The following is a 26,190-nucleotide window of genomic DNA, read 5'->3' as shown; positions in this document are numbered from 1 at the left end:
ACATCCAACTTTATTTTGTCTTTAAATAAAAATATGTTTATACAAAGTAGTTTTTTAACACACGTTCTTACACAGAATACTTTTGATTTTGCTTAAATATAATCATAGTGACACTAATTACTTAGTTACTTCACTGCTACTGTTCTTAAAAAAATCAAAATAAAACTTTGCTTCTGAGACTTGTATATTTTTTCCTCATTAAAAGCTTAAAAGGACTAGAACAATGTGTGACATTTAAAGTAATCATGTACTTAAACTACTGAGATTTTTTTTACTTTTTTTGGCAGAAGTTTTATCTTTTAAAGAAAACTGATACTAGTGGAAACTAGAAAATCTGTTCTTAAGCCTGAAGGATGTTGAGATAAATTAATTGTCTAAACCAGACTTTCCTTGTTCTATAGAATTCCTTAAATATACCTGTTACTTAGACTCAACGGACACTATTTTAGTTTTGTATTTGCATTATAAATTTAAGCATCCTCAAGAAAGTAATTGTTTAGGATGATCAGCATTCGTTTCCAGAAATAAATACCATAATGAAATTTCACTTAAAAATCTGTAAGTGCAAGTCTGATTAGTGATTAAAAAATAATCCAAGATACTGAGGATAAAGGACTGAGAACAATTTTGAATTCCATCATGCATCATAATATTTTTCTGTATAGTAAATGCAGAATTACTGGCTGAAGTAAATTTAATTAATTTTTATGTTGGGAGAACAGTCCACGTTTCTGTGCTAGGTTTTCAAAGAGCTTAGTCTTAAGTCTGAGTTTGAAATAAGTATATAGAAAGAAGTGAATGTGTCATTGCAAAACAAATTTCCGTTCACCTGCTATATAGTATCTGAAATAGGTCTCAGTAACTCAGGGGAAAGTTAAAAAGGGAAAATATAGTTTGAGCTCATAAGCAAGAAGGAATGAAAAATATTCTGGACCTCCCTTATATTCAGGCTGTGTAACCAGAAAAGTGTTTTTTTGTTGTTTTTTTTTTTTCTTTTTTTTTTTTGTTTGGTTGGTTTGGTTGGTTGGTTGGTTTTTTTTTTAATAATTGAAGAGTCTCCTTGTTAGTGCTGAAGAAGAAAAGGAAATAGCTATTTCCATCTTCATGACCTAAACCGTAATTTCAGGGAGTGTTTCACTCTGTTGGCTATTTCTGTGGCATTGTTTTTGCAAAATATTAATAATAATACATCATCCTTTGGACTATTTAATGTTTGCTATTTAAAACTACTATGGAGCTATTCGTATTGAAGTTCTATGATAATGTAATTTTTTTCAAGCATGATGGTATGTATCATTTGTTTCCATTGAGGAAAATTTCATGTCAAGTTCATACCATACTTTTTTTTTGTAGCAGTTAAAATTTTGATTTAAACTATCATGATGTTTTTTGCAGTGAGTTGTGCTAAACACTTCAGATTGAAGATGCAAGAAATACTGTACTAGGTTATAATGAAAATCAACTGCTTCTAGGAAGATCTTGCTTTTCTTCCTTCCTTCTTTGTTTTCCAGCCTTTGTCTGGTGTTCTTCAGAACTGTTATTACTTACACTTGTTACAGTGACTGTATTAAATGAGGAAAATTATTTAAGTCTTAATGAGATTTGGCCAAAAATGCAGAGAACATCTCATATGCTTGGAGAAAGGATATGTTAGCTAACCAGTAACAAAGAACACAGGAGTAGTCTGAAGATATCATATCTCATGAAAATATGCAAAAGCTCTCAAGCGTCTTGTGGCATTTGCCTCCCTTCTTACATCAAGGTACTCTCTTGGATATTCTTTTGAGAACAGAATACTTATTAAATAAAAACAGCAACTCTTATACATATATATATAACAATTTCTATAAGAAATTAATTTCATAAATTTTCAACACATTCCTATTGTCACCACCAATTACATCATCTTTTCAGACACCAGTCACTGCGATAACTGACTAATTTTCCATTGCATGGTGGAAACCCAATAGTATTTTTTAAGGAAGAAGTAATTTTTTAATTTGATTTTTGATATTTTGTATTTTTAATCTGTGCACTTTAGGTTTTTAAGTGTGGCCTCCTGGCTTTTAAATACCTTTACATATGCTTAATAAATCTGCATGCATCCAGTTGAGGAAGGCTGCATTTCAGAAGAATTTCCTTTTGCTTTTCAAGAACACTTTTAGCCAAAAGCCTTACTATAGGCAATGTTTGGGCCCCTCTGAAGAGGGGAGCTGCTCAGAACAAGAACGTGTCTTAATCATGATTTTTCTCATCTGGATTAGCCAATTTGTGGGAGGTCTGACGTAGTCTAAAATACCAAGAAATTTCAAACAAAGTTATAATACAGCTAAAGCATTCAGTCCCAGTGCTACAGCCTTTAAAAATCCATGTTTTGATTTGTCTTATACAACAAAAAGTGTGAGCTTGTTTCTGCATCCCTGCCAGCTGGCTTGTAGAAAGGAGCTGAGGGACTCTTGTGAAGGGGGGCATACGTATGGTCTTAGTTTGTAGAGTTAGAGGAAGTGATATTTGTGTCCAAAATAGAATTCCTTTGCCTCTCCCTGTCACTTTTTCAGCAACAGGAGGGTTCTTGCTGATATTGTTTTATCCTACTCCTGATTTTGTTGGGGAAAAGTATGATCTCTGCTTTGTGGTTTTTGAAACTACACATTGAATAGATTAAGTGGAGCTGTGGGGAGAGTTCCTATTGTACCAAAGAAAGAATTTTGGGGCTGAGAAGAAGGAAAAGAGGGAGTGAGAGAGGAGAGCATAATATAGAGATAATATAATGGCAAAGTGACAATGATCTGTAGAGGGTGTCTTAGATACAGGAATGGAAAAGTCAGCTACTTCTTCAGTTATGTGTGCAAGTCTTGGAGGGAAGTGCAGTTCTCTATCCATGACGATGGGGGAAAGCAAGACTGTATTAGAAGACAGAAATTAGATATTAATCATGTTAATTTTGTTTGTCGCTTTATCTGTTCGTTGTTGGTGCAGGAGGAAAACTTCTAGGCAGTTTTCTTTCAGTTCTTTCCTTAAGAAAGATTTTCTGTAATGGGAAAGTTCTTTGGGTATCCTCTTACAGCTTCAACTGAAGTAAATAAAAGTCTCAACTGAAGGCTAAATTTGACTTTTTTTTTTTTTCTAACGTTGTCCCTAACTTTGTGTTTCATCCTTCAATTAATAGTCTGCTCTTAGGATTCAGTCTTTCAGAAAGCCTATTACACAAAAGATTTGATACCATTTCTCAAAGAATCTTTGACAGTTTTGGTTTTGTCTTGATGTCATCTATTGTGAAGGATGTTGAATTTTATTTCTTGTATCTTTTGAAAAGCACATGTATATGTGCCTTTGTTTTCACTATAATTTTTAGAATTTTGAATATTTTCCTGAATCCATTTGCCTTTTTGACAATTTCTATAATAGTATCACTATTTTTTTTTTTGAGATGCATTAGGTGATGATACAGTTTCACGATCTGTAGTTGTTAAAATGTAGCGGGTCTGTGTGAGTAAAAAAACAAAACAAAACAAAAAAAACCACAAAACTATCATTGTAATAGCTTTTAGTTACCTCTAAGTAACATAATACAGTATCAATCATTGGCTTTTTCAGAATATGTTACAACTGATGTGTTCTGGTTTAATAAAAATATTTTTTGGTGATTTAAAGACTTTGCTTAGAGGAAGAGAATAGATGTGTTGGGGTACTTTGTGTGCCTGAATCTCTGGTATGGATGATGGATATTCTTTCATTGGGAAGGCAGGGCAGAAGAGGAGGTGAGGCTGTCATTTTTAAGAATAAACAGCATCATACCATGGAGAATTGGAGAGGATGGATCACAGAGTTTAGGAGAGCTGAGTTTTAGTCAGATGATGAGAGATCTGGCTGATGTCACTCGGAGATCACTATCATTTCAGATACTGAGGAAAGCCTGATTATAGGAGAAAGGTAAGGATAATTTGCAGATCTACAGGCTTGCCAGTCTGTTAGTCCTTGGAAAAAGTATGCAGCAACTGCCATTGGCAACCATTTTGGGGTAGATGAAGAAAGTTGGAATAACGAAGGATTTACCAAAAAAATACTGTGCATAATGAACCTTGATTGACTTCCGTGTCAAACCAATGAGACTGTGAATGAGGAGAATACAGTGAACACTGTATATTGACCTGAGCATGGAGAAGAGAAGGCTTAAGGGAAGCCTACAAGCAGATGTCCAATATCTACAAAGTTGTCAGAAAGATGGAGCCAGGCAGGTTCTTCTGAGGTGCATTGCAGGAGAACAAATGGTAATGGTCATAAATTGAAACATGGGAAGTTAGAACTTCATGTAAGGAAAAAAAAGTACGATGAAGGTAAACATTAGGATGTTTTAGCCAATGAGGTTACGTTGTGTTCTAACCCCAGCAGGCAGCTAAGTTCCACACAGCTGCTTGGTTACTCTCCTCAAATGGGAAGGGGGGGGGGGGGGGTGGAGAGAACTGGAAAGGTAAAAGTGCAAGAACTCATGGTTTGAAATAAAGAGAGTATACTAGGTAAAGCAAAAGCAGTGTTTGCAATCAAAGCATTCATTTGCTACTCCCAATTGGAAAGCAGGTGTTCAGCCACTTCCAGGAAACCAGGGCTTATCACACATAATGGTTTCTTGGGAAGATAAATGCCATCACTCCAGATGTCCCCCTGCTTTCTCCTTCTTTACCCAGGCTGTTATTGCTGACCATGATGTTATTTGGACTGGAATACCTTTTTGATCAGTTTGGGTCAGCTTTCCTGGCTGCATCCCCTTCCAGCTTCTTGTGTGTCCCCAGCCTCCTCTCTAGAAGGTCAGCATGAGAAGCAGGAAAGTCCTTGGATCTGTGTAAGCACTGCTCTGTTAGCAGCTAAAAAAGTTGGTGTGTTATCACCGCTGTTTTCTTCAAAAATCCAAAACACAGCATTGTGTGAACCTCTATGAAGAAAATTTACTCTATCCCAGCCAAATCCATGACAGGTTATAGAATCTCAATCCTTAGAGTTTTTCAAGATCCAACTAAACAAACTGGTCTGAATTCAGTGTTGATCTTGCTTTGAGTAGGAGGCTCAACTTGATGACCTCAGGAGGTCCCTTTCAACCTGAATGATTGTGTGATTTTGTGATTTAATTTTGTGGTTATAAATTGAGAAAAATAAATATCCCACTCCTAATCAGTAAAGGCAGATTGAGAATAACTCAAATCCAGAGGATACTCCCCAGGCTAAATCATTTGGAATATTTTACTCCAATTTAGCCTATCTCATTGCCAGAAAACAGACCTTAGTAAATAAGGGCAGGGCCAGAGATGTCTGAACCAAAAGTCTAATTAATGTAGTATTTGAAGTTTTATACTGATCAGAATATCAGTTACTGTGAACTTAAATCACAGTTGCATGGAATATAATATTTTTGTGTTTGAAAATGCATTTGCTTTTATGCTATACAATGTATTACGTTTAATGTGAGGTTTTATAGTAAATGAAATATAGTCATTCAGAATCTAGAACTGCATGAGTGTAAGTTCTGTAAGATACACAACAAAAACCAAGAAGGACTTGCTGTAAGATCTGTGTATTTGTGACTTGTGCATCTTTTTCTGGACTGTGGGAGATGCTTCCTTCCAGCTGGGATTTTTTTCTGAGGTTAGGCAACAAACCCTTTTCTTCAGAAACCAAAGCAGTACTGTTCTTGTATTTTAAAATGTGGGAAAATAAATTAGTTCTGTATCAAGTTCCTTGATTTACTACTTGTTTTTAATGAAGGTGTAACTTGTGTATCTCTTGTGTTTTGTTTTGTTTTGTTTTTTCTACATGCTTAAATTATTTAGGAATTTCTGAGGCATGTATAACAAATAAACCTAGGTGTCGATAATTTGATAGCAGTTCTCTGGATGCAAGGGAAGTGTTGAAGTTGCAGATGCAGTTTGTGTTCTGGCTTGGGCAATCTGACCGAAGTGTCAAGTGTTCTATTTCATTTCATAAACCTTTTTTCTTTTGAACAACGTAGTCAAGAGGTATTTATCTTGCAGATTGTCATCTGAAGGCCTTGCTGTTGTCTTTCTTGGCATTATCCCAAACTCCTTGATTTGATGCTTAGTTTCCCAGGCTGTTCTTCATTCTGTCTTCTGATCTAAATTCTTGTCACCTTTCTGATGGAACAACTAGTACAGCTTGAGGGAGGCGATGTTTTTTTATGTCTCTGGTTCTCCTGCAAGATATGTTACTTTGTTCAACCTACACATCATACCTTTCATCAGTTGTCTTCAGATTTTCAAACATCGGTTCTGTTTTTAAGGATGCAAGGGGATTTGTGTACTTCAGTATCAAATTCAAATTCCTAATGCAGTTACTTTTTCACAAAAAGAAGAGATGATATAGTTTGCATTTTCTTTCTTTCTTCTTTTTTTTTTTTTTTTTAAGATTAAGATCATTCCAAGTTGGACAAGTAGTTAAGACTGGAAGAAGAGGTACGTATTGTCACCATTGTTCTTTCCTGAACTTTGTATCAAGGTGATTGTGACATCTGCCAGCTCCCTCAGCACTCATGGGTGCATCTAGTCAGGGCACATGGACTTAGGTATATCCAGTTTGCTTAAGGGTTCCCTGACCTGACCTTCCAATGCTAAGGGTGAGTCCTCTGTTCTTCAGTCCAGCCTTTCCTCATCTCTGGGACCTGGGATTCCTGAAGCTCGTCTTGCCAGTAAAGTAAAGGCACTCAGTGCATCAGCCTTTTCCATAACCCGTGTGACAAGATCCACCATCTCCTTCAGCAGTGGGCCCACATTTTCTCTGGTCTTCCTTTTGTCATCTTTGTACTTAGAAAAGCCATTCTTGTTGCCTTTGATATCCCTTGCCAAATTCATTTCCAGTTTGGTTTTTCTGAATTTCATCCCTGGATGTTCAGACAATGTCTCCCTACTCCTCCCACGTTACCTGTCCTTGCTTCCAACCTCTGTATGCTTCCTTTTTGTTTTTGAGTAAGGCTGGCCTTACTATTGCAGACTGACACAAAGGCAACATTGACTACCTCAGTCTTTTGTGTCCCATGTAACCAGCTTTTTCTTTTGTCAGTTTCCCTGGGTTTGTTCTCCTGTTTTCTCTTTCTTCTTTCCTTTCTCTGAATATTATGTCCCATAATCTAGATAAGGTGGGGAAGCAGCAAAGCATCAGTGGCATAAGATACCCTGGCACAGCTGTAGCTCTATTACCAAGAATCTGCATCTTATCTATATAATATATAGATTATACATTAGATCTGTATGTAATATTTTAGAAACCTGATGGCAGTTAGAGAATACTTCCTGAAGCAAATCATTTACCATATCATACAGTTTTTCTAGCAAAATGTTCATTAATGCTAGGAACACTTAGTTATCAAATTAATGAATGAGTTCTGATTGCTACTTAGCTCTCTTCTCACTTTTCTTGGTTACTGTCTGCAGTGGAGAATCTCTATATGCTATGGAATAAATGAGCAGTTATACACTGTAGTTGTTTTTTTGCGCAATGTTAATGTATTAAATGTAGCAGAGTAAAGATCCATGGTATATACTGCAGATGCTTGAAGAGTTGTTACAGATGCTGTGGGGACTATAATTATGTCTTAGTTGTGGGTATGCTCAAGCTCTACTGTACTATTTCCTTTACATAGTTTTTCACATACAGTCGTTCATAATGTCTCCCAGCAGACTGGTCCATTCACACTCACTCAGCTCCAGCTTGGCTTATTTCAAATGAAGCAGGAAGCGTCCTCACGACATGAAAGTTTGTTTGTTACCTCACTGCATTATTCACTTCAAACTCTTCTGTCATTGTATACTCCAGGTAACAATAATATTTGCTTGTATAAAATAAATGATAGTACCTCCTTGGTTCCTGAACTTAAAGTTGCACATACTGCATGTTCTGTTGGTAATATCTGAAAATCTGAAATCTTTCCTTCCATACTATAAAAATATTTGCTTTTATATTGTTAAGTTTTCAGCTGTGTCTTTCACCAGGAAACTGACAATATGACCAGAGTGAAGATATTTGCTTTACTGAAGACCTGAAGGCAATCCTGTATCTTAGTTCTGGAGAACTCACATTATTTCAGACAAATAGAAGTAGTGACCAATCTATATCTTATATCCAATAACACACTGTAGTGTGTATGTTAATGAGACATTGTGGATTGATTCTCATCATGTTTAACTCATTTATTCAGTGATTTAGTTCTGTTGTACTCAAAATAATTTTTTTTTTGGCCTATACTTGGGTTGTTAAGAAGTTACCAGTTTATTAACAGAATCATTATGACACTAAATGTTGTTTGTTAGCTTTAAAAATGATGATTTGGATTAAGACAGTTGATAACTTGTGTGGAGAGGGAAAAGATGTAATGGAGGAATTGAGTCTAATATGAAGATTCTTAATGATTTAATAGTATACAGAAAAACTGTGAAAGACAGATTTGGAATTTGCTTTCTAATTTATTTGCATGTAAGGAATTATGGTTTGCCTTTTTTAGTTCATACAGAAATTAGGAGGGAAGAGAGAGTATCACTTTCAAAGATGTTGGCTTGAACTTGCAGGTAACTCTGGAGATAAAAATCCTTGCAGAAGCTGGGCAGTTGGCATGAACTCAGATAACTGGCTTGCACATTATACACAGTAATGTAAGAGTGTTAACAGGTGTTACAGAAATATCTGCGGAGTTAAAATGGGTACTTTTTGTTAACTTACCATTTTACTGGCCTGTTTTTACTGATGGGTTTTTCTTTAAACGGGATTTATGACTAAGTAATGTAAAACGCGAGAAGCACATAATATTGGTTGATCCCAAAACACAGGATTTTATTTCTATGGATTATATTTGATTAGTGAAAATGAGCAAAAAATTGAGGTATTTACCTGAATTGATTTTATTTTGTCCATCATTTTCCCCCTCTATAAATGTGATCTCATGGTACTGCTGTATGATACTGGCTCTGTATTACTGCTGTGTTTTGTGTTACAAATTATTACTGATAACCTACTAAAAAGATGGAGAATTAATTTGCTCTGATCACAAGACAAAAATCCATGGAGAAAAAAATACCAGTGAAGAAAATGTCACAAATTTTATAGACATGATAAAAATTAATTTCTTCAGTTATTTTAAAAGCTTGGTGGTGTGTTTGTGTGTTGGTTATGCCCACTATAGGACTGAAATCGTGAAATTATTTTGGTGCTTACTCTTGTGGGCCAATACTATGATACAAAGTATTGATTTTGAATTGTGTGAATTTGATGTGCAACCATTTGCTGCGTTTTCAGGTGGCATTAATTTGCAGTAGCAAGTCCTTCTGGTGCTATTTTTGATATGTCAGGAGCATTAGCACAGTATTTTTCTAAGCATCCACTTTTGGTAATGGGAAGAGTTATGATTGTTTTGAATTAAATAAGAAGAAAGTGTGACTATTTCTTCTTCTCTTCTCCAATACAGTTCTACTTATTGCTATTAAAGCCTGTGGAAAATGTGCTGGCATGCCACTATGAAAAGTTAGAAGGGAATTTGTGCAGAGTTGGTGGGTTGCATGCCCTTACCCCAACAATTCAAGACAGTCTGCCTCTTAAAAGGGTAGCAGAAAATACATCAATTTCAGTGTAATTAGAATTAAATCAGTTTGAGGTTTCCTTTTTGTACCCTCTTTGCAACGGATCTCACACATCATCTTCCTGTGGATCTTACGTAGTACCCTTTTGGGAGGTGTTATCCTCACCCTTCTCAGTATTTGCAAACATGTCCAACATTTTGACAGAAAAGCAGGGTATGTTAAGGACACTCTTTAAACTACTTATGTCAACGATGATTCAATTACATGGAAATGATTTAGGAAATACTTCAGCTAAAAAGATCTAAAAGAAGTGCTAATGCAATTGTCAGTCAGCAACAAGCAGCTGGAAGTTGGGTGGCCAAAAACCATCCTTGCTGTCACAGTAATTTCAGGATGTCTCTCTGCCCTTTAACATTTCTGGGGACCACAACTCTCAGAAGCTCACTAGGCATACTGATCAGTCTGCTCTACAGTGATTTGATTCACAAGGGCCTAGTGAAAGAAAATGAGCCTGGAGTCACTTGGCTTTAGTTTATAAGAAAACATCCCAAGTTCAATCCCATTTTCTTATTGTCATCATTAAAGCTTTATTTGGTCTATTCCTGAAGGCATGTGCAATTTTAACACTAAAGCATGTGTTGTCTTACGCATAAATTCTTTATAGTGATGTTTCATCATGTAATAATCACAAAACTGAAAAGACTGAAACACTGCTGAATAATAAATTGCCTGTTATTTTCGTATTGTGTCCACAATGCGTGCCTCCTTATCAGTATTATCTGGAAAGATCATCAAGGCTTTGATCACAAAATAAAGTAAAAATGTGCCAAGTATCTGTTTGTGTCAGCATTCTGATGTGAGATTTGTTCCATCACAGGGCAAGGAGGTGAAAGTCCTCTGAAGGTCACTTTACTGAAATTTCAAACTTCTAAATTAATTTGATTCCTGTCTATATGTGTATATATATATATATATTTAAAAAAAAAAAAAAAAAAGGAAGAACAAAAATAAAACAACCAAAAAACTCTGAAATCATGCATGCCATACACAGGAATTCTACACAATTCGGCTGCAGTGACCATAATATGCTGGAGTTCAGGATCTTGCGAGGAGGAAGCAGGGAAAGAAGTAGGATTGCAACCCTGGACTTCAGGAGAACAAACTTTGGCCACTTCAGGGATCTACTTGGAAGAATCTACTTGGTTAGGGCCCTAGAAGAAAGGGGGGTTCAAGACAGCTGGTCAATATTCAAGCATCACTTCCTCCAAGCTCAAGATCCAGTGCATCCCTATGAGTAAGAAGGCAAGCAAAGGGGGCAGGAGACCTGCATGGATGGGAAGGGAGCTCCTGGCAATGCTCAGGTAGAAGAAGGAAGTTTACAGCATGTAGAAAAAGGGACAGACCACTTGGGAGGAATATAGGGACACTGTTAGAGTATGCAGGGATGCAATGAGGAAGGCCAAGGCCCATTTAGAATTAAATCTGGCAAGGGATGTCAAAGACAATAAGAAGGGCTTCTTCAAATACATCAGTAGAAAAAGGAAGACCGGAGAAAATGTAGGCCCACTGCTGAAGGAGGCAGGTGCCCTGGTGACAAAGGTTACAGAGAAGGCAGAGTTGCTGAATGCCTTTTTTGCTTCAGTCTTTACCGCTAAGATCAGCCCTCAGGAATCTCAGACCCTGCAGACAAAAGAGAAAGTATGGAGAAAGGAGGACATGGCCTTGGTCGAAGAGGATTGGGTCAGAGATCATTTAAGCAAGCTTGATATCCACAAATCCATGGGTCCTGATGGAATGCACCCACAGGTGCTGAGGGAGCTGGCCAGTGTTATTGCTAGGCCACTCTCCATCATCTTTGAAAGATCGTGGAGAACAGGAGAGGTGCCTGAGGACTGGAAGAAAGCCAGTGTCATGCTAGTCTTCAAAAAAGGGCAAGAAGGAAGACCCGGACAACTACAGGCCCGTCAGCCTCACCTCCATCCCTGGAAAGGTGATGGAACAGCTCATTCTGGAGGTCATCTCCAAGTATGTGGAGGATAAGAAGGTGATCAGCAAGTTAGCATGGATTCACCAAGGGGAAATCATGCTTAACCAATCTGATGGCCTTCAATGATGAGATGACTAGCTGGGTAGATGAGGGGAGAGTGGTGTCTGTGGTATTGTAGTGGGTTTACGTGGCAAGGTTTTGGTAGCAGGGGGCCATAGGAGTGGCTTCTGTGAGAAGAATCTAGAAGCTGCCCTATGTTAGGTAAGGGCCCCACTGTTGACCAGAGACGAGACAATAAGTGATGTTGTTTGCACCTCTGTGAGAGCATATTTAAGACGGGGAAAAAAACGCTGCACCACACAGCAGCTGGGAGAGTGAGAGGAGTGAGGAACAGCCTTGCAGGCACCAAGGTCAGTGAAGAAGGAGGGGGAGAGGTGCTCCAGGCACCAGAGCAGAAGTCTGCTGCGGCCTGTGGGGAGGACCATGGTGGAGCTGGTTGTCCCCATGCAGCCCATGGGTCCCACAGTGGAGCAGGGTTCCACGGTGCAGCCCGTGGAGGAGACCACGGTGGAGCAGGTGGATGTGTACTGACAGAGACTGCGGCCTGTGGAAGACCCCTGCTGGAGCAGATTCCAGGCCAGAGCTGTAGCCCGTGGAGATGAGACCACGCAGTAACAGGTGACCTGGCAGGAACTGCTGCTCATGGGGGACCCAGGTTGGAGCAGTTTGCTCCTGAGGGATGGACCCTGTGGTACAGACCCATATCTGGAGCAGTTCTTGAAGAGCTGCTGCCTGTGGGCAGCCCATGCCGGATCAGTTCGGGGAGGAATGCATCCTGTGGGAGGGACCCCACAGCACAGGGGATGAGAGTGACCGAGAAGGAGCGGCGGAGAAGAAGCGCTACAGACTGACCATAACCCCCATTCCCCCGTTCCCCTGCGCCGCTTGGGGGGAGGAGGTGGGAGAGGGTTGGGGGGGGGGGGGGGGGGGTAGGTGCTTTTGGTTTCTTTCCTTTGTTTCTCACTTCTCTAGCTTGTTAGTAATAAGCAATAAATCTTACTATCTCCCTATGCTGAGTCTGTTTTGCCCATCACGATAATTACTGTGCGATCTCCCTGTCCTTATCTCAACCCCTGAGCCCTTTTCATCGTATTTTCTCCCCGTTCCTCTTTGAGGAGGGGGAGTGAGAGAGCAGTCGTGGTGAAGCTAGGCTGTCCACCTGAGTAAAACCACCAGAGGTCTACCTTGACTTCAGCAAGGCTTTTGACACTGTCTCCCATAACATCCTCATAGACAAGCTCAGGAAGTGTGGCCTAGATGAGGTGGATTGAGAACTGGCTGGATGGCAGAGCTCAGAGTGTTGAGCTTGGTGGTGCAGAGTCTAGCTGGGGGCATGTAACTAGCGGTGTCCCCCAGGGGTCCATACTGGGTCCAGTCTTGTTCAACTTAATCATCAACGACCTGGAACAGAGTGCACCCTCAGCAAGTTTACTGAGGACATGAAGCTGGGAGGAGTGGTTGTTACCCCAGAGGGCTGCGCTGCCGTTCAGAGATACCTCACCAGGCTGGTGGGATGGGCTGAGAGGAACCTCATGAAGTTCAACAAGGGTAAGTGCAGGATCCTGCACCTAGGGAGGAATAACCCCAAGCACCAGTGCAGGCTGGGGGCTGATCTGCTGGAGAGCAGCTCTGCAGAGAGGGGCCTGGGAGTCCTGGTGGACAGCAAGCTGACCATGGGCCAGCAATGTGCCCTTGTGGCCAAGAAGGCCAACGGTATCCTGGGGCGCATTTGGAAGAGTGTTGCCAGCAGGTCAAGGGAGGTGATCCTCCTCGTCTGCTCAGCCCTGGTGAGGCCTCACCTGGAGTATTGTGTCCAGCTCTGGGCTCCCCGGTACAAGAGGGACATGGAGCTACTGGAGTGAGTTCAGAGGAGTTCTAAGATGATTAGAGGACTGGAGCACCTGTCATACGAGGACAGGCTGAGAGAACTGAGCCTGTTCAGCCTGGAAAAGAGAAGACTGAAGGGAGACCTCAGCAATGTATATAGATATCTAAAGGGAAGGTGTCAAGAGGATGGAACCAGACTCTTTTCAGTGGTGCCCAGTGACAGGACAAGAGGCAGAAGGCACAAACTGAAGCACAGGAAGTTCCATCTGAATATGAGGGGCACTTCTTTACTGTCAGGGTGACAGAGCACTGGGACAGGTTGCCCAGAGAGGCTGTGGAGTCTCCTCTGGAGATATTCAAAGCCTGCCTGGATGCCATCCTGCGCAGTGTTCTCTAGGTGATCCTGTTCAGCAGGGGGGATTGGACTGGGTGATCTTCAGAGGTCCCTTCTAACCTCGGCCATTCTGTGAAAATTCTGTCCAATATGAAATCTGAATATTACATCTTAATTTCAGATCTACACTATTTAGAATTTTCAGAGCTTCCTTTTTCTTTCTTACGTCTAGAGCATTAATTTTTTAACTCAGCCTCACCTCGAGTACTATGTGCAGTTGTGGGCACCACAGTACAAAAAGGACGTGAAACTATTGGAGCGTGTCCAGAGATGGGCTACAAAGATGGTGAAAGGCGTAGAGGGGAAGATGTACGAGGAGCGGCTGAGGTCACTTGGCCTGTTCAGCCTGGAAAAGAGGAAGCTGAGGGGAGACCTCATCGCAGTCTACAGCTTCCTCACGAGGGGGAGTGGAGAGGCAGTCACCGATCTTTTCTCTTTAGTAGCAAGCGATAGGAACTGTGGGAATGGGGTCAAGCTGTGTCAGGGGATGTTCAGGCTGGATATCAGGAAGAGGTTTTTCACCAAGAGGGTTGTCGTGCACTGGAACAGGCTCCCCAGGGACATAGTCACAGCACCAAGCTTGTCAGAGTTTAAGAAGTGTTTGGACTGTGCTCTTAGTCATATGGTATGAGTTTCTGAGTGGACCTGTGTGGAGCCAGGAGTTGGACTCGATGATCCTTATGGGTCCCTTCCAACTTGGGATATTCTGTGATTCTATGAATTTTAAGAGTAGTTACATACACTCATTAAACTCATGTTCCTGTGGAAAATATGTATTTATACAGAGGATTTGTAAAGAATTGCCATTATCATTGCTTGTCACATTAATATGCTGTTCTTCTCTGAATGTTTCTCTGGTGTTCAGAGCCAAAGCTTGAAACTCAGGAACTTTGGTGCATCTCCATTGTTAGATGGTAAATCAATTAATATACTTCCAGAATGAATTTTTTAAAGTGATCTTTCGTGGCCTTATTAGATAGTACAAGGAACAAGTGCACATCCCATTGACTGATACATCAAAAAGATTTTGAAATGGTATTTTACAGACTTGCAGAAGAAAATGCCAGAGATCCTTAGAAAGAATTGAAAGTCACTCTTGCAAATGGGCACGTAAAGCAGGCACTGTTGCGTAGCATTTACATCAAACTTCATCAGATTGGATGAAGCCCTTACTTGGAAGGAATGTGGCCATAGGAACTTAAACTTTTGTATAGGTACTCACGATAATGCACTTTCATTCTCTCTTCTAACACTTTCACAGGCATAGTTTTGTTTGTGTCAGTTCTAGCACTCTGATTCCTTACTATTCTTTACTAATGATTCATTTCCTTTACTTTAGGGAATATTTAAAGTAGATACTCTAGCATTGGATGGGATCTTCATGTTCATGGTTATACCTCTGTGTTCGTAGTTGTACCCATTTGTCTTGTGACTTTGGACAAATTACTAATTCTGAAAAACTTGAGAAATTTATTGTAAGAAGACAGACTAAATTTTTTGCTTTGCACCTGGATTTGCCCAACAATGCCAGTGAGGGGTACTGTACTGACAGGAGCAGCCATAAATATGACCTGGCCCTAATGGGAACAATACTGACAGAAAATGTCTGCTAAAACACTCACAGAAGAAAATGCCTTCCAACCTGAAAACTGCTTACCCATGAACCAGGAGTATATTTGGAAGGTACCACTGGCCTCCTGAGGTGCAGCTGAGTACCTAAGAAATGGGGACATCCTGAGGATACCATCCATAAAGGTAAAAATAAGGAACTGGAACAGCAACGTACCATCTGAAAAGCAGAAAATAGTCTGGGAAAAGTAAAAACGTTTTGTGTGAGAGAATAGGAAACCTCATCTATTGGTTCTTTCGGGTGAAACAAATTAGCAGCATCTGTTGGCTGCTCTAAGAGGTGGTATCCTATGCCCTCTTATGTCTCAGAGATATAAAAATTGCTGTTTTTCTGTCCAGAATGGAACCTTTCTCTCTGAAAAATGCCCTGTGCTTTCCTATAGGACATCCTAAACAAATTTTACCTTTGCTGTGGAGGCCTGTCTGTCTCCAAACTCTGTAATGCAGATTATATTTGAAGTAAAACTTTGTTATTTGTTTGGTCCTGCTCCTGAGCCTATTTCTGATTATCTGTCTTTCCTGAGTTTTTTGGTTTGTTTGTTTGTTTGTAATTAGACCATTTTGAGGTCAGTATTTTGTAATTAGATCCCTCTGAGGTTGATTTGGCATTGTCCTTCTCTCCCACCTCCACTTCTGAGATCGGTTTGATGCGATATCAGTAGTTTTATTAAAGTTGTATTTATGTACATAATCTGCCATAAGTAGTCGATATTTATAACCTGTCATAAGTGTAGTTGTTTTAATATTGATAACTTCACAATCCATAAGTATATTCAGTACAATAGTGTTGATAACTTGTTGAACCTATGCTAATCTGTAGCTAATCTGTATTTGCTACTATATTACTATTTTTTACTGCATCTAATTGCCTTCATACCTCTAATTGCTGCAACTGTTAATCTGTACTATTCCCCAGATATCTACTACATATAAAAATTTGTTTCCTGGTAATATTGCAATAGCTTTTTATCTATATACAATGCTTGCCTTTTTAATCATAGTGTATTTGCTAGTGGTAATTTGTGGTAATGTAGCTGTGAATATGTAGCCCGTGGAGAGGAGACCACGCAGGAGCAGGTGACCTGGCAGGAGCTGCTGCCCGTGGGGGACCCAGGTTGGAGCAGTTTGCTCCTGAGGGATGGACCCCCTGAGGGATGGACCCCATGGTACGGACCCATATCTGGAGCAGTTCTTAAAGAGCTGCTGCCTGTGGGAAGCCCACGCCAGATCAGTTTGGGAAGGACAGCATCCCGTGGGAGGGACCCCACAGCACAGGGGACAAGGGTGACTGAGAAGGAGTGGTATAGAAGAAGCGCTATAGACTGACCATAGCCCCCATTCCCCTGCGCCACTTGGGGGAGGAGGTGGAAGAGGGCGGATGGGGGATAGGTGCTTTTGGTTTCTTTCCTTTGTTTCTCATTTCTCTGGCTTGTTATTAATAGGCAATAAATCTTACTGTCTCCCTATGCTGAGTCTGTTTTGCATGTCATGATAATTGCTGAGTGATCTCCCCATCCTTATCTCAACCCTTGAGCCCTTTTCATCATATTTTCTCCCCATTCCTCTTTGAGGAGGGAAAGTGAGAGAGTGGTTGTGGTGGAGCTCGGCCGCCCACCTGAGTAAAACCACCACACACTGTTGCATTTAAAGTAGTTCTGATGGATCTTTAACGGAAATCTTATTGTTATATCTTTTCTCATTTAAAGGCTTTTCTCAGCATGGGATGCTTTCTCTTCAGTATTTTTTCTGTTAGAATACATAGTGAAAATGAATATCCTCATTCTATAGAATTCCTTTTATCATACTTTTGAATCCTTGTTATGCTTTTTTAGTACTTACTGCTTTCTCTCTCTCTTTTCTTTTTCTGTTTTTTTTTTGTTTGTTTGTTTTTCTGTTCACTTTTCACAGTGAGCTTATTTCACTGTGACATGGAGCTTTGGAGTTAAACACTAGATCATATTTTTCTCTTCAACCAATTCTGTAGAATTATTCTGTAAAAAATATGACCATCTCAGCATTTTTTAATGCAAAACATCTGAATTTACTTACTTATGGTGTCAGTGATATCTATGTATCTCAACGCAATTAAACTGATGTACACAGGTGTTGTGTATTGTTATTCAAAGTAATACTTTGTTTATTTACACTTCAAAATATTTCCATCTTTTGTTTTTCTGTTTCATTTCAGTTGCTCTTGCAGGGCTTCACAAACAAATAAAACAGTTTTATTCAAGAAAATCTGAATGTTTCATTTTATTGTGCCAATAATAAGTATATATAATTTCATATAATAATTTCAGACTTTTTGCAAAGATGGCCCTTTCAGTAGAAAGGAAGTGAATAACTGAGCAGAAGTTTCTAATCAAATTTAGTGGAGTTACAGACTGATGAATTTGTTCTTAATGGTGTTACATGGCCTTTCATAATGAAATTGAACAGTTTTTGTTTGATACTCATTGTTTTTTTTGTTTTACTTTGAACATGAAACTTTTAGAAAACAAAGAATTTTATTCATTTCTACTTGAATTCCATTCCAAACAATAGATCTGTGGTGCAGGTTCTGTATGGTGTTGCTCTGTAATAGCTGCAAGATAAGGTTCATGATGTCTTTGTTTTAAATCACATTGGAAAACTGGTGCAGAAAACACATCATCTACAGTACAGTCTGATTTAAGAAAAGATCATTCACGTGAAGAATGAGGGAGCAGGGAAAGTTTTTCATAGTTTTACTCATTGATGATTTGAAAAAGCAGAGCTGCTCGTTGATAGGAGTTAAATGCTGAGAATTTAATGAAGTGTTCATATTGCAGACATTGTAAACCATAGGAGAAACATTTTTATATAAAGGCAAAAAAAATAGAATCTTACTGTCCACAGATATTATTACATACTACTGTGGCTAAAATAGTTTTATTTGAAAAACATATTCAGAATGCCTTATGCAAGAAGACTTCCTGAGAACCTTAAGAATTAAAAAAGATGAAAAGATAGAAAAAGATGTGCTGAGCAGGATAAGGGTTTGATGTTCTGAGAAAGCTGAATCTAATAATCAAAACATTGAAATGTATTAGTAACCTAGTCAGTAGGTAACATTACAGCAACATTTTAAAGTTACAATTTTGTTTTTATCTTTGCTAAGAGAGTGCTTCAGAAGTCCTACTGCCCACAGATGTATCAAAAAAAAAAAAACACACAAAAAAACCCACAGAGAAATCAGAGAAACAAAATAGAAAAAAAAAAAAAAAGAAAAAGAAAAGAAAACAGAACCATTTAGAATGATCTGGGAAGTACTAAAGTAAAATTAAGAAATAAAAAAGTTTAATATTCAGAACAAGTTGAATTGAGCATATATACAATATCCAAAAATACTAGAGGTGTACATTTCTTCATGAAAGATAGCAAAAATGAGGAGAATACTTGGTCTTTACTTTCTTAGTATTATGTCATGTGTATATGTTGTATATAATCTTTTCATATTTTTGTACAGGAAAAGCATAAGCAGGAGTTAGAAGATATGAGACAAGCTGGACATGAAGCTTTGAGTATTATTGTTGAAGAATTCAAGGTAAACAAGTTGTCAAGTTAGCACAATTTCCAGTGTAACATCATATAATAAGTATGCACTACCGGCAGTCTTCTTTAGTATTAGCTAGTTTGGTTGCTCGGCCTCTTTCATTATAAAATTCATTTATATTTGTATTTTCAGTTGTTTCCAATTTATTCTGTTTGACCTGAAATTTTACATGACATGTTTTTTCACTCTGCACGTTGGGAAACTTCAGATAAAGCATGTTAGCCAAGTGACGAAACTTGAAACTGGAATAAAACAAAAATTCTCAATCAGTTGTGGTAAACTTCAGTTTTGATTGTTTATCACATTAACTACATTTTGGACCTCTCCAGTCTCAACAATCTGTACTTGAAGGAAAACAGCCTTACAGAGCAATTGAGCAGTTTTGTTTGTTTATTTTATCTATACAGCACTAAGATAAGAAGATCAGTATAAATTAAGGCAGAATCTTTAAACCTCTCATGCTGTTCCTATTTGTGCTGAGCCAGTAAGATACAAGAACTGGACGTTATTGCGGAGGATAAATGTGTCTTTTGTACTGTTACTAAAACTTGCTAATAAGAAATGCACAAAACTGATTCAAAAACAGAGATTATTATTATTTCAGATAAAAACTGAATCATCTTAGGTGAATCATCAGGTGTAGGAATGGCAAAGGATTCTAATTAGACTTAATAGAGGTAAAGAAGATCCGACTGGACAAAGAAACTGATAATAGGAAATGGAAGATAAGGCTCTTGCTGAGAATGTTAAGGGAGACATGAAACCTGGTATGCAATTGGAAGCTGGGAACACTAAACTGACAATGTTGTTAGTCAGGTTTGGAATGGAACTGGCAAACTAAAAAGGATTGGATTGAGGCTGTGTCATCTGATTCAAGCAATAAACTGAAAGCTTGAGTCTAGAAGCTTATTAAGAAGCCTGCAATACTCTGCTGGGGAGGGTAGGCTTCTTTATTTTCAGGAAATATCCAAAACTTACTCACAATGTATTTTTCTTTCTGGAGTTGTCGGGATCTGCAGCTCCAGGAGAGCCATCTGTGCCAGATTGCAAGTCTGCCACAAAATTTGAAATCTAAGTGCTATTCAAAAAGGTGGTTTGTTTGTTTGTTTGTTTTTTTGTTTGTTTTGTTTGGCCTCTGCTCCTTATGTGTAAGGTAGGCCTACCAAGTTCCAAATCTCAGAAAGTTACACTATGTAGAGGACCTGCTGATGCTTTGTGGACCACCGACTTGAAGACAGTCTATGTAGTAGGCTTCAGAAAAGTATAAAACATGAAACAGATTTGCAACAACTTGTAACTAGAATACCATTTAATAATTTTGCTAATAATTGTTAGCAGTGTTCTAGTCAATATTGAAATTGGACTACCTGTAGAAAAATGTCTTTCTTCATCAATATAACTTATGTTAATTTCATCAAAAAGGAACCTATTCAGAAAGAAGTTTCAAAAGTTTTCATTCCTGAGAGAAGTTAAGCATGTTCATTTGTGATGTCCCTTTTCTCCAGACCTTCCTCATTTTGCTTCAGGAGAATTGTTGCATTTCTTTTCCCTTCTTCTTACTCCTTTGGGATTTTTTTTTTTTTTTACAATGGAAGTTCTCAAATGACAGAATCACAGAATGGTTTAGGTTGGAAGGGATCTCTGCAGGTCAACTGTTACAGCCCCTCTGCTCAAGCAGGGCCACCTAGAGCAGGTCGCCCAGAACCATGTCCAGACTACTTTTGAATATCTCTGAGGAGGGAGACTTCACAACCTCTCTAGGCAACCTGTTCGAGTGCTCTGTCAACTGCACAGAACACAAGTGCTTCCTGATGTTCAGAGGGAACCTCCCGTGTTCCAGTTTGTGCCCATTGCCTCTTGTCCTGTCACTGGGTACCACTGAAAAGAGCCTAGCTATGCGCTGTGTTTGCACCCTTCCTTCAGGTATATGTTGATGAGATTCCCCCCACCCACCCCAAGTCTTCTCTTCTCCAGGCTGAACAGTCACAGCTCTCTCAGCCTTTCCTCATAGGAGAGAGAAATGAGTGTGTCCTTCAGAATGTCCACTTTGGATGGCCCTCCAAACACATAGTGTATATCATCCTTTTTCACTTCCATTTCATACTGGCTGGGTATAAAATATCTGTCTGTTTCCATGTGACCTTATTTTGAAAAAAACAGTGAGCCATTTGTAACTGTGGCTTTTATGTTTCCTCCTTTTTATTTCTGAAATATAAGCAAATTGTGAAATGCAAAAATTCTATAGTAGTGAATGAATAGATAGTCTTCACCATTTCAATGCCTTTGTGTGAGCTAAAGGAGAGGTTTGCATGAATAACATTGTCCTTTTTAAGGAATAACCTCTTCATGTATAGCTGGGTAAAGGGATATACTTATGTGCTATATTGTTTTTTTAAAAAATATTTTACAAGTCAACATCAGCTCTGAAGATCTGATTTACCATCTGGAAAAGAGGATTTACATTTTTCAGTTTCTATGATTTGGTACAAAAGATTAGGCTTTTAATTGAATACTGTGATTCTAAGAAATATTTATATTTAGCATATTATTTCTCATAGACTGTTTATATTCAAGTTACATAAAGACATTCTTTAATACCAGGGAACCGTGGCATGAATATACTTCATACAAGTCTTCCTGTTGCCTCATTGGTTAGTTGCCATATTTTTGTCAATGAGATCACAGTACTCCGAGGAGAAATAACATCAGATATGCCAGCCTCTGTGTAAAATACGGCTACCAACCTTTTCTGCAAACATGCAATGGGTTAGCAGGAAAATCAAAAAAGTATGCTAGCTTAAATATATATATTTCTCTTACAGCTTAAATACCTTTTTAGTAAGCCTTTACCATGTGGGGGAAAAGATGTGGAATTACAGTGAAGTGAATCATTAGAGAATTTAGTGAAGGCAAACCTGTTCTATGGTTTTGAGAAAAATCTCATGGATTCTTTTAAACTCTTCATTCATGGTTAATATTTCAATATGGAGCAAGGGTTAAGATTTTTTTTTCTCCTGAAGTGAATGAGTCATAGAATCATAGAATATCCGAGTTGGAAGGGACCCACAAGGATCATCAAGTCCAACTCCTGGGTCTCCAAAGGACCACCCAAAAAAACAGGCTCTATGTCTGACAGTGTTGTCCAAACGATTCTTGAACTCTGGCAGGCTCGGTACTGTGACCACTGCCCTGTCCCAGTGCCTGACCACCCCCTGGGTGCAGAACCTTTCCCTAACACCCAGCCTGACCCTCCCCTGTCCCAGATCCATGCCATTCCCTCGGGTCCTGTCGCTGTCCCCAGAGAGCAGAGCTCAGCGCCTGCCCCTCCGCTCCCCTCGTGAGGGAGCTACAGGCCACCATGAGGCCTCCCCTCAGCCCGTTCTGCTCTAAGCTGAGCAAACCAAGGGACCTCAGCCACTCCTCACCTCCTCACGTCTTCCCCTCTAGGCCCTTCACCATATTTGTTTCCTTTGGACACTCCTTTTTTCTCCTTTTTTTTTTTTTTCTTCTTTGGACACTAACATTTTTAACATTGCTGATTCATGCTCATGAGTGAGGAGCCTTACGTATAGCATTTGTTTAGTTTAGGAGTGTAAAATAAATCTGATTAATCCTTCTAGTGAAATATAAATTGTGGAAGTTACAGACTTTCTTATTTTGCTTATGATTAGCCATGCTTCATTTAGTGTTGAAATATGTGTTTTTTAGGGCTTAAGGCTCTGCTACACTAGTACAAATAATTTATATGAAGAAGTGGTTTCCATTTTTAGTAATTCTAAAGTATCAACTAATTAATCCACCATTTCCTTGAGTGTGGAATGTCATCTTACATTGTCTTGTGATTTGTTTAAAAAGCATAGCAAAGAAAATCTTACTTACAATTACCATAGTCCTATTTTGCATTTCTTGGGTTTTAATAAAACAAACTGATGTGGATAGTTCCAGTAAAATGCTTGTTCATGGCCCAAATTAGGTTCTGTTGCAGTCATGACTATTGGAATTATGACACATCCTCTCAGATACTAGCCAATTATCACTTTCCAGTACCATCTCAAGCAAAGTTCTTCTACTATGTGTGAATGTAATGCCAGAACCATTCATCATTAGCTCTATAAAATAATCCCAGAATCCTCTTAATTAGGTGTTGAAACTCTGTGTAGAACAGTGAACTACTTGCTTATTCTGTATTCCTGGTGTAAAAACGTCTTCCTGTTGATAAACATGTGAGAGTGTGTTTCTTTTGGTGCACAAAGCAAAAGAGTTTTTTTTTTGTTGTTTTTTTTTTTTTGTTTTGTTTTTAACTACAAGGTTTGATTTGATTAGTAATCAAAAGGTCATATTATTGTTAAATTTAGAGCAGATTATTACTCTTTGCAGATTTATTGTGGTGGCCTTTTTGTTCTGTTGTATCTTTCATTATGTGAAAATGAGTTACATTTTCTGATTGATCACTCCCCCATATTTTGAGGAATGTTTTCTTCTAAAACGGACAATATTTCACAGAATCACAGAATCACAGAATCATCTAGGTTGGAAGAGACATCCAAGATCACCTAGTCCAACCTCTGACCTAACACTAACAAGTCATCCGCTAAACCATATCACTAAGTTCAACATCTAAACGTCTCTTAAAGACCTCCAGGGATGGTGACTCAACCACTTCCCTGGGCAGCCCATTCCAATGCCTAACAACCCTTTCAGTAAAGAAGTTCTTCCTAATATCCAACCTAAACCTCCCCTGGCACAACCATAGCCCATTCCCCCTCATCTTGTCACTGGGCATGTGGGAGAATACACCAACCCCCACCTCTCTACAGCCTCCTTTAAGGTACCTATAGAGTGCAATAAGGTCGCCCCTGAGCCTCCTCTTCTCCAGGCTGAACAATCCCAGCTCCCTCAGCTGCTCCTCGGAAGACTTGTTCTCCGGATTGCTCACCAGCTTCGTCGCCCTTTTCTGGACTCGCTCAAGCACCTCCATGTCCTTCTTGTAGTGAGGGGCCCAAAACTGAACACAGTACTCGAGGTGTGGCTTCAGCAGAGCCGAGTACAGGGGGACAATCACTTCCCTAGACCTGCTGGCCACACTGCTTTTTACAAGCCAAGATGCTGTTGGCCTTCTTGGCCACCTGAGCACACTGCTGGCTCATATTCAGCCAACTATCAACCAATACTCCCAGGTCCTTCTCTGCCAGGCAGCTTTCCAGCCACTCATCTCCGAGCCTGTAGTGCTGCTTGGGGTTGTTGTGCCCCAGGTGCAGGACCTGGCACTTGGCCTTGTTGAACTTCATGCAGTTGGCCTCAGCCTATTGGTTCATCCTATCCGGATCCTCCTGCAGATAATTCCTACCCTCGAGCAGATCGACACACGCACCTAACTTGTTGTCGTCTGCAAACTTACTGAGGGTGCACTCAATCCCCTCATCCAGATCATCGATAAGGATATTAAAGAGAACTGGCCCCAGTACTGAGCCCTGGGGGACTCCACTAGTAACCGGCCTCCAACTGGATGTGACTCCATTCACCACGACTCTTTGGGCCCGGCTATCCAGCCAGTTTTTAACCCAACGAAGCGTACACCAGTTCAAGCCATGAGCAGCTAGTTTCTTGAGGAGAATGTTGTGGGAAACGGTGTCAAAAGCCTTACTGAAGTCAAGATAGACCACATCCACAAACTTTCCCTCATCCACTAGGTGCGTCACTTGGTCATAGAAGGAGATCAGGTTCGTCAAGCAGGACCTGCCTTTCATAAACCCATGCTGACTGGGCCTGATCGCCTGGTTGCCCTGTAAGTGCTGCGTGACGACACTCAAGATAATCTGCTCCATGAGCTTCCATGGCACTAAGGTCAAACTAACGGGCCTATAGTTCCCCGGTCTACCCTTCAGCCCTTCTTGTAGATGCACGTCACATTTGCTAGCCACCAGTCGACTGGGACCTCCCCTGATAGCCAGGACTGGCGATAAATGATGGAAAGCAGCTTGGCCAGCCCCTCCGCCAGTTCTCTCAGTACCCTCGGGTGGATCCCATCTGGCCCCATTGACTTGTGTACATCTAAGTGCTGTAGCAGGTCACCAACCATTTCCTCATGGATAGTGAGGGCCACATCCTGCTCCCAATCCCCTTCCAACAGCTCAGGGTAGTGGGTATCCAGAGAACAACTGGTTTTGCCGCTAAAGACTGAGGCAAAGAAGGCATTAAGCACCTCAGCCTTTTCCTCATCTTTTGTAACTAAGTTTCCCCCCGCATCCAGTAAAGGATGGAGATTCTCCTTAGTCCTCCTTTTTGTGTTGATGTATTTGTAAAAACATTTTTTGTTATCTTTAATGGCAGTAGCCAGATTGAGCTCCAGATGAGCTTTGGCCTTTCTAATTTTGTCCCTGCATAGCCTCGCAACATCCTTATAGTGCTCCTGAGTGGCCTGCCCTCTTTTCCAAATATTATAAACACTCTTTTTTCTCCTAAGCCCGAGCCACAACTCTCTGTTCAGCCAGGCCGGTGTTCTTCTGCGCCAGCTCGTCTTTGGGCACGTGGGGACAGACCACTCCTTAGCCATTAAGATTTTCTTCTTGAAGAGAGCCCAGTCTTCCTGGACTCCTCTGCCCTTCAGAACCACCTCCCAAGGGACTCTGCCAACCAGTGTCCTGAACAGCTCCAAGTCAGCCCTCTGGAGGTCCAAGACAGCGGTTTTACTGGTCCCCTTCCTGACTTCGCCAAGAACAGAGAACTCTACCATTTCGTGGTCACTCTGCCCAAGACAGCTCCTGACCACCACATCTCCCACCAGTCCATCACTGTTTGTGAACAGAAGATCTAGCGGGGCACCTCCCCTGGTAGGCTCTCTAACCAGCTGCGTCAGGAAGCTATCTTCCATGCTCTCCAGAAACCTCCTAGACTGGTTTCTCTGGGCTGTGTTATGCTTCCAGGATATGTCTGGGAAGTTGAAGTCCCCCACAAGAACAAGCGCTTACGATTTTGCAACTTCTGCCAGCTGCCTGTAGAACTCCTCATCCGTCTCCTCATCCTGGTTCGGCGGTCTGTAACAGACCCCCACCAGGATGCTTGCCTTGTTGGCCTTCCCGCTGATCCTAACCCATAGGGACTCAACCTTATCATTCCCAGCCTCAAGTTCCACAACATCAAAACACTC

General features: G+C 40.1%; 1 protein-coding gene across 23 annotated transcripts in view; it reads left to right on the top strand.

Annotated features, from left to right (window-relative positions):
• Positions 1-26,190, top strand: part of CCDC91 (coiled-coil domain containing 91) — a 221,690-nt gene that overhangs the window by 63,717 nt on the left and 131,783 nt on the right. For 21 of the 23 annotated variants that reach the window (XM_048052773.2, XM_048052791.2, XM_048052778.2 and 18 more), the window contains one exon: positions 18,957-19,034. The exons of the other annotated variants lie outside the window; for them this stretch is intronic. In XM_048052773.2, coding sequence (XP_047908730.2) covers positions 18,957-19,034 — 78 coding nt within the window. The remainder of the gene's footprint in view (positions 1-18,956; positions 19,035-26,190) is intronic. 23 annotated transcript variants of the gene reach the window in all.

Source organism: Anser cygnoides, chromosome 1 (genome assembly GCF_040182565.1).
Source record: "Anser cygnoides isolate HZ-2024a breed goose chromosome 1, Taihu_goose_T2T_genome, whole genome shotgun sequence".
NCBI lineage: Eukaryota > Metazoa > Chordata > Aves > Anseriformes > Anatidae > Anser > Anser cygnoides.
Note: the sequence above shows the minus strand (reverse complement) of the source record. Positions and strands in the feature narration are given on the sequence as shown.